Below are 9,432 nucleotides of genomic sequence, written 5' to 3' on the forward strand. Positions count from 1 at the left end.
AAAGTGCGAAATCAGTGAACCATCGCATCCCGCACTAAAGGGTCTTCTTTGAGAGCACTTATTTTTTTCCCGATCAATTCTGTGATTCTGTGATAATGAGCGTCGTTGCCGGTTTTTGCAATTTTATCTACTGGAAAAGAGAAAACGCCTTTCATAACTCATTCCTGTTGCCACACCCAAAGGCACATTAGTCATGCATGCTGCCTTTGTCTGTGCTGTGCTCAAATGTGCAGCGACTTCGATGAACAACCACAGAAAGAGGCACTCCCGTCCAGGACATGTATCCCGCGCGCATGCTTGGAGCTTGGAGGAAATCTGGTGACGTGAACTCACGTGATACGCTTAAGCCAATAGGCGGGCCGGCGGCGTGCGGAAAAAGAATGTGGTACTCTAAAAATTTCCAGTGAGGTTAGCGAACGCTAGTGTCTAGCGGACGCAGTGGACAGCGCCCTATACGGGCGGCTGCACACAACTGACCAGGAAGGTCGACTGTCGACCTATGTGCGTCTGCTCCAAAGACGTAACTTTCTATCAAAACTCGCAGCGAAAATACCCTAGCCCCTGCAGAAGGTTGGGTAATGCGAATTATCAGCTACTCCGGCACCTCTTCACCAACCCGATGCTGTGCCCGGTAGTACAACATTGTGACTCCCAATTCACTGACCAGTGCCAGTACTGTGGGGAGGTGGCTGACAATTATTACATGGTATGGGCCTACAAGAGTACCGATTCCTTAAGCCATCTCTAACCCTTCCCCCGAGGACTGGGAGGTGACCCTGCTCAGCTGCTGCGACCTACAGGCCCAAAGGGCTAGACGCGGCATGTCCGGGCGGCGGCAACTGCAAATGGGGTCCCTTACTAGGTACTCCACCTAGTAATTTTAAGGCCGAGGCCTTTAAGGCTCCGTGCCAAACATACTTCCTTGTAAACATCAAATAAATGTTTTTACCACCACCATCGTCTGCACGCGAGAATTGATTTACTTGGGCGAGCACTTTTTGCACTCACGCTCTAACACTTTTAAAGAAAAACTTTTATGGGCCGCGCACCGACCTTTGGCGAATGGGTATTTCGTACGGTTTCTTATCACAGTTTTTTGAGAGTTTGCAATCGCTTTGTATACGAAGTGAAAATGAAGATTCTACATTCGAAAGTATCAGGAGCACTAATGCACTTCGCTTTTTCAGGTGTTGATACTGTACTTAGTCAGTTCGTTGTGCTTGTTCCCTCCCTGTCAGTGTTGTGATAGCATATACATTTTACTTATTTTGCCTTTTCGTTCCCGCTCTCTTTTATTCATTTCTGTGCAAAGCTGCTAACGCCAAACTTGCTGATCGAATCTCAAAGGGTTTTCATTTGGACGGTATACAAAAACGCCTCTCGTGATGCCACTGCACGTGACTGCACATCGGTGGTTGAGCTTGAAAAGGATTGCGTTTTGACATTTTTCTGGACATGGAGAAAGCGGAGAACGTGTCCGATGTACTCACAGCATTTGATGCGACTCCCGATAAATTCGCGCCGTTTGAACCACCCACGACGCAGCCACAGAAAGTTCATCTAGGAAAGACTGAACTAGATTGACCAACTACTTCAGCTCTCTCTGCAATCTTGTTGCATGAACCACACAGGATTCGAATCCACGGTGCTGCCGCGGGTTGATGACATCAGCATCAGAGTCCTATTTCGTTCATGAAGGCGGAGTGCGATGAAACATTGACAGAAGATTGCGCGCAGCTGTGTCCCTTAAACCGTGCTCAGCTGCACGAGCGTGTTCGCATTTTGAAATGTACCCTCCTCTCCGCTTCTGTACCTCAGCGCAAAAATTATGCAGCATGGTGTATGCGTGGTGTACGACCATTAAAAACAATAAAACTTCTTTTTTAGCTTGCCGGCGTTCCAGAATGATTATGTACCATCTTTGTCAAAAGTAACCAGGCTGCGTGTTCCATTTCTACGTCGGGTGGCAGAGAATTCAGACAACTTCTGAAGCTGTAAATATTGTAAAAGAAGACTAGGTCGAGACGGCGAGGTCGTGACGGCAAGGACAGCGAAGCCTTGTCTAGCGTTTTAATCCGATCACGAACCCAGGCGCGCGCCGGAGCCGGCGCCGCGGGACGATGATGATGGTATGTACAAATGAAAGAAGATCATGCCATGTACAAATGAAAGAAGGTCCACAGAAGGCTCACACAATCTGCCCGGGGGGTCGGAAGCGGCCTACCTGGCCGCTCCTAATTAACCGATGCACCGCGGCGCACAAACGCTTTCAAGCGAGAAACATGAACAATTTCAGTTCCACGGTGGCGTCGATCGGCTGGGGGATCAACAGGCGTGACTTTGTAGTTAACTGGAGAAGTTTGGCTGATGACCTCATAGGGACCAAGGTAGCGGTGGTGGAATTTGTCACTAAGGCCAGGGGTGCGCAGTGGTGTATAAAGCAGTACTTCGTCACCGGGACGATAAGAGACCACGCGATGCGTAGAATCGTAGCGACACTTGCGGTCTTCCTGGCACGCTGCTGTGTTTAGGCGGGCAAGATGACGGCATCTGGCCACACGAGATAAGAACTGGGTAGGTACTGATGTGGAGTAGTTGGGCGTAGAGAAGAAGGAAGCGTCGAGAATTGTAGTGGGAGGACGGCCATAAACGAGGAAAAATGGAGAATAACCGGTAGTCCGCTGTACTGCTGTGTTATAGGCGAAAGTGACGAATGGTAGAATAGTGTCCCAATTTCGATGGTCCGGTGTGATGTACATGGAGATCATATCCGATGGTGCGGTGAAATCGCTCAGTCAGCCCGTTAGTCTGGGGATGGTAGCTTGAGGTTGTCTTATGAAGGGTGGATGACGCGTGAAGAACTTCGGCAACGGCTGCCGATAAGAAGGCCGTCCCGCGGTCACTTAGGAGCACCGCACTTGAGGAGCGCCATGACGCAATACAATTGATTGCAAAAAGAAATTTGCTACTTCTTCAGCGGAACCGGTCGGTACAGGTGCTGTCTCAGCGTAGCGTGTAAGGTGGTCGACAGCTGTTATGATCGAATGGTTACCCCTATCGCAGAGATGTAGGGGACCATATAAGTCGATGCCGACTACGTCGAATGGCGTGGCGGGACAGGGAACAGGTTGTAGAAGGCCAGCGGGCGAAGACGTCGGCCATTTGCGACGTTGGCACAGAGGGCAGGATGCGACGTATTTGGCAACGCAGGAAGATAGGCCAGGCCAAAAGAATCGTTTTTTCACGCGGTCGTAGGTTTTGTCAACACCAAGGTGACCTGCAGTGTCATCGTGGAGAGCCGCCAGTATACGTGGGCGAAGCACACGCGGCACGACTGGGATCCAGCGAGTTCCATCAGGGCAATATACGAAGCGGAGTAGGATGCCATCTTCGAGCTTAAAATTGCGAAGTTGTCGGCGAAGCCGAGCATTGGGTGGGTCCGAAGCGCCAATAAGGCGGTCGATGATGGGTCGGCAGTAGGCATCGGCTAATTGCTGTGAGCGGAGAGCGTGTTTGTTCTCAGAGTCGTCAAATGAAACTGTTGTGATATACGTCGGGGAAAGAGATGGACGGCTGTGGTCATAGGTGGAAATGCATTGGGAAGAAAAACAGCAAGCCGATTCCGAAAGTGGACAGCGAGAAAGAGCGTCGGCGTCTTGGTGCTGGCGACCCGATTTATAAGTGACGTCGAAATTGTATTCTTGCAGGCGTAGAATCCAACGACCAAGTCGGCCTGTCAAATTTTTGAGCGAAGACAACCAGCAAAGAGCATGGTGATCGGTCACAACTGTGAAATGCCGACCATATAGGTAAGGGCGAAATTTTTGGACAGCCCAGACGACAGCAAGGCACTCCTGCTAGGTAATGGTGTAGTTTTTCTCAGCTGGAGTCATAGTCCGACTGGCGAAGGCAATCACTTTCTCACGCGAAGTTGCATCGCGCTGCAGAAGTACAGCTCCAAGACCGAGACCACTGGCATCAGTGTGCAGGATGGTTGGAGCGCTATCACTGAAGTGGCCAAGAACAGGGTCTGATGTGAGGGCGTGCTTCAGATTAATAAAAGCGGCATCGCACTGTTCAGTCCACACGAAAGGGCTGCGTGTTTTAAGTAGTTCATGAAGTGGAGCAGCAATGCTTGCAAAATGCCTTATAAAACGCCGGAAATAAGACGCCAGGCCGAGAAAACTGCGTAATTCTGTAATCCGTTGTGGACGAGCAAAGTTCAACACCGCGATGATTTTTTCAGGGTCTGGACGAATGCCGTCATGGCTCACTAGATGTCCCAATATTTTAATTTCCTTCTGTGCGAAGTGGCACTTCTTGGTGTTGAGCTGAAGGCCCGCTGAAGCGAGACACGTGAGGACCTCATTCAGGCGCGTGAGATGGTCGTTAAAAGTTGACGAGAAGATGACAATGTCATCCAAGTAACATAAACAGGTTCTCCATTTTAGGCCACGAAGCACAGTATCGATCATTCTTTCAAATGTCGCTGGTGCGTTACAAAGTCCGAAAGGCATAACATTAAATTCGTAAAGGCCATCAGGAGTTGAGAAAGCGGTTTTTTTTTATCGTCCTCGTGCATAGGTATTTGCCAATAACCTGAGCGGAGGTCCAAAGTCGAGAAATATTCGGCGCCTTGGAGAGAGTCAAGGGCGTCATCAATTCTTGGCATTGGGTATACATCTTTGCGGGTAATTTTGTTGAGTGTCCGGTAATCAACACAAAAGCGTACCGAGCTGTCCTTTTTTTAACTAACACTACTGGGGAGGATCATGGGCTTGTCGAGGGACAAATAATAATGCGATGGAGCCTGTCATTTACATTTTCTTCAATTACTTTTCGTTCAGAGAGGGAAACCCGATAAGGCCGTCGGCAAACGATAGAGTTACCTTCAGTAATGATGCGATGGTGCGCAACAATAGTCCGTCCCAGTGGTGGGGAAGTGGCATCAAAAATGGCTTGGTGGTGTCGAAGCAATGTCAGCAGTTCTTGGCGTTGGTGTGGCGTGAGGTTAGGATTAATAGTCTTTGTTAGAACAGATAGAGAGACGTCTGGCGAAACACGGCGCTGAGGCAGAGGGGCGGTGAGCACCATCAAGGACAAAGGTTGAACATCCACCATGCAGGGGAGAGAAGTTCCTTTTGGGAGCACGAGGGATTCACGTGAAGTGTTAGTGGCCGCTACTGTCGCTGAGCCGTTGCAGAACCTCACAAGACTAGACGGGAAGGCGATACCGCGTGCAAGATGACGATGAGATGGTGCGATGAGTACGTCGCCGTCAGTGATGTGGTCAGAAACAACGGTAAGCAGTTTTTCGCACTGAGGAGGCAAAACAGTATCAGCGGCGGCAACGAGGGGATGATGTCGTTCAGAAACTTCAGATGAAAAATCGCTGTCTGTCATATGGATAACACGGTCGCCACAAGAAATTAACGCCGAAGCGGTTGACAAAAAATCCCATCCTAAAATCATCAGATGCGCACATGGTGAGAGCACAGCAAACTGCACATGATGGCGGACGCCGTCAATAACAATTCGTATGGTGCACTTTGCTAAAGGGCGCAAAGGGACGTCATTGGCTCCATGGAGTTCAGGCCCATCATATGGTGCTGTCACTTTTCGCAAACGGTAGCACAAGTCAGCGTGAATGACAGAAATTGCAGCTCACGTATCAATCAATGCTTCGACCGGTAATCCTTCAGCGAAAACAGAAATCACATTATACGGGCGATCCGGAGGACTTTTGGTAAGTTCGCAGAATGCAGTTTGACCTCCGAAAACTGCAACGCTTAGTTTTCCGGATAGCGGACAGGGATAATTGTTGCGGGTCGGAGAGGGGAAACTGAGCGGCGGTATGGGGATAGGGACCGACGTCGGGATGCATGGGTTCCACGAGGCTCAGACGAGGATTCTGGAGGTGGGGATGATCTTCGAGGTGGGCTTGGAGTAAACCGGCGTTGATAATATGACGTTGGAGGGATGTCACTTTCAAAGGTATCGTAACCACGGCGCTCGTTCTGAAGGCGGCGACGACGGACGCGGGATATATGTCCTCTAATGCCACTGTAATAGCAAATTGGTCGGGAGGGGCGCCAAGGTGCGTAATAGGGTGGTGCAGGTTGAGCCGTCGCTATTGCATTGACGTGATTGTAGGTTGGTGCCGGTCGAGGCGGGGGAACGAAAGGAGGGGGGGATGCTGCGACGTGCGCGTAAGTCGGTACTGAGCGGGGTGCCGGAGGGCCAGATGTCATAGGTTCGATGATTGTTGCCAGCTCTTCTTTGATGATGCTGCGGAGACCTGCGTCATTAGATGTTGCGGAAGAGTGATTGCACCCGTGTCGACAGACAGGCTTGAGGGCCTGGAGCTCCTCGCGGATGATGGCTCGAATAAGTGCCCGCAGGTCGAGATCAGCATAGGTCGGGCCAGTAGCGTTTGCGGGCTGCAATCGGAAGGACTGCAGCTGGTCGATGCGTTGGCAGGTCGTAATAATGGAATTAATAGTTGAAGGATTCTGAGCAACTAGGATGTTATACGCCGTAGGATTGATTCCTTTCAAGACGTGGTGTACTGGTTCATGTTCCGCCATGGTGGGACTAATACGCCGGCAGAGTGCAAGTATGGCCTCTATGTAAGACGCATATGACTCATCAGGACCTTGACGGCGTGAAGCGAGCTTGGTCTTCGCGATCTCAGTCCGAACTGCCGGGTCGGCGAAGTACTGTCGAAACTGCTGTTTGAAGGTGGTCCAGTTAGTTGTGTGGGGCTCGCGGTTGATGAGCCAAGTCCTGGCGACCTCAATAAGGTAGAAAGAGATGTTGAGAAATTTCAGAGCATCGTCCCACCGGTTGTAGGCACTGCAGCGTTCGTAGGTGTCAAGCCAGTCATCGACGTCTTCATCGCGACGACCAGCGAACAGCGGCGGGTCGCGCTGTCGTGTGGGCACAGTTGGAGGGGGTGGTGCAGCCGAGGTAGAGGGTGCGGCTTGTTCGTGGGTACTGTCGGTAGATATAGCGATGGTGGCAGTTGCCAAACGGCGACCGGAACGTAGCTCCAGCGAGAGGCAGGGCCCAAGGCAGCAAGGGGATCAAATTTCACCTCCACCACTTGTAAAAGAAGGCTAGGTCGAGACGGCGAGGTCGTGACGGCAAGGACAGCGAAGCCTTGTCTAGCGTTTTAATCTGATCACGAACCCAGGCGCGCGCCGGAGCCGGCGCCGCGGGACGATGATGATGGTATGTACAAATGAAAGAAGATCATGGTATGTACAAATGAAAGAAGATCATGGCATGTACAAATGAAAGAAGGTCGACAGAAGGCTCACAATACGTGCAAAGTAAAGGTGGGCTGCTGCCGTCACTCCATACAAATTGTGATTATTTGGGGATCAATGATGGCTTCAGAATACAAGCGAGAATCAAAACATGCAGCCTGGTTACTTTTCACAAAGACGGTACGTCACTAAACCGAAGTTATTTTTCATTAGGAAGTACCTAAATGCCCTATCTCTGGACATGGTCACAAAGGACACTTTTAAATAGAGGGCCGAAGCTCCTGGTTTCAGTGCTTTTTCTCTACCATGTACGGAAATCAATTAGTCCTTTATATCTTGGCTGGTTTCTGCTTCGGCTACTGCCACCTTAAGTCTATAGTGCATGCAGCAAGCGCCCGGCTTCGTCACTAGCTATCCCTAGATCACATCATGTAATGGAATGACGCGTTACCATTCCCACTGTTTCTGTGCTTGCCGAGCTGTTGCCACCTTAATGCCTAGTCAGCGTATTTAACATTCGGAGTGCTCTATCAAACGTCTGCTTAGCCAGTGCCCTCTAGGACAGTATTACGTGATATCTGAAATCAGCTATAAAGGGTCAACCCTAAAAATTACTACAATGCCGCAGTTTTGAAACCCATATGTGGTACACTGGTTTTACACAGTTGCGCCAGGGTCTACTAATTGCAACGGTCACCCTGCTTCCCCGTGTGTACGACAGAACTTTGTATATCAGATGGGCTCTGGCTATCACCTTCATATCTCAGGTTAAATCGATGCCCGTTTTCACGCGTCCAGACAATCAAAATTGTATTGCGAAGGCCCGTCGGCGTGCTCTGTCTTGATGACGCCAGCAATGCACCATTCTTATTGCATGCTGATCCCCGAACTAAAGCTTTGCCCTACTCCGCTGATGTCTTATGCCAGTATGCAATTTCTTACAACCAGCAAATAGTTTCAATTGGTAACACACACGCAAGTAGGCGAAAGCGCCACCTCAGGCAACCAAGACGTAAGGGTATAATTAAGGAATAGCGCATTGGACGGGACACGGAGACACAAGAAAGCACAAACACAGCGCCTTGTGTTCGTGCTTTCTTGTGTCTCCGTGTCTCGTCCTATGCGCTGTTCCTTAATTATGCAAAACCAACTAGCCCGCCAACTCGCTCTTATTAATTTCGCACGTAATGGAAGCCGGCACGACAAGCAAGACGTATCTATTTGGGGTAGCAGCAACGCCTCATAATCTTCGCACAGCGCTCCTGTCAGGTATCTCGTCGCACCTGCCGCGCCTGAGATCCCAGAGAGTAGAAAGAGAGAGAAAACGCACGTTTCCCTTGTTCCGTGGGCATTCAAGGTGTTGCGGAGGCATCGCGGCAGATCAGCGTCGAAGAATTTCGCCACTATAGGGGAGACGTGCACGCCGCCATCGCGCTGCCAAACTGTAGGTAGAATGGAATAAAAGCCACTCACCATGTCGTCGGCCAAGATGAATATGATGTGAGGGCGCTTCTTCTTGGGCTCTTCGAGAAGGTGGCGATTGTTCAGTATTAGGATAAGCATAAATATGAATATCAGCACACCCAGCATCGCGAAGGCAATGCTCGAGATAATGAAACGGTTCGTGCAACTGCGAATCGCCGTTTCGGCCTTAGGTTCCGCTGGCAGGGCCAAGCTCTTTTGCTCGGCTTGAGCGTCAGGAGCTTTTCCAGACTCTGCTGGCGCTTCGGCACTTGATATGTCGCGCTGGTCGGATGACGCAGTGACTGCAGATACGTTATCTGCCGGGATTGCCATTGCAGCCGAGTCCCTGAAACCAATACAAATCCACATCTTTCTTAAATACCGTTACATTAGCGAGACAGGTCTGAGTGGGAAAAAAATTTAAAAATTAAGCGCTTGCTGTCGTTCGGTGTAGCGTGTAAACAGACTCTTACAATCGTGATAGCTTACTACAGGTAGCACATGTTTTCAAAACTTAGCTTAACGCTCGTCACCTCAGACAGCAGTGGGTGAACGCGGTTATTGCGATTGGTAAATATAACAAATTAGAAACCTCCACCTTCCAATTAGGAACGGAATGATATTGTTAATCAGTATTATATTATCTCTGCACTCTTTGGGAGTGAAAGAAGCACAGGGTGTCTTTACTATTTGTTTA

The 9,432-nt window shown here is 50.0% G+C and overlaps 1 protein-coding gene across 1 annotated transcript in view; it reads right to left on the bottom strand.

The window, feature by feature from the left end:
- Window positions 1–8,920, bottom strand: part of LOC146199951 (arylsulfatase B-like) — a 93,896-nt gene extending 84,976 nt beyond the window's left edge. Inside the window, exon 1 of the mRNA XM_084592833.1 lies at window positions 8,745–8,920. Coding sequence (XP_084448959.1) covers window positions 8,745–8,861 — 117 coding nt within the window. The 5' untranslated portion in view covers window positions 8,862–8,920. The remainder of the gene's footprint in view (window positions 1–8,744) is intronic.
- Between the last annotated feature and the right edge of the window lie 512 nt (window positions 8,921–9,432).

This window comes from Amblyomma maculatum, chromosome 2 (genome assembly GCF_055883805.1).
Source record: "Amblyomma maculatum isolate TAMU_Amacu chromosome 2, ASM5588380v1, whole genome shotgun sequence".
NCBI classification, from domain to species: domain Eukaryota; kingdom Metazoa; phylum Arthropoda; class Arachnida; order Ixodida; family Ixodidae; genus Amblyomma; species Amblyomma maculatum.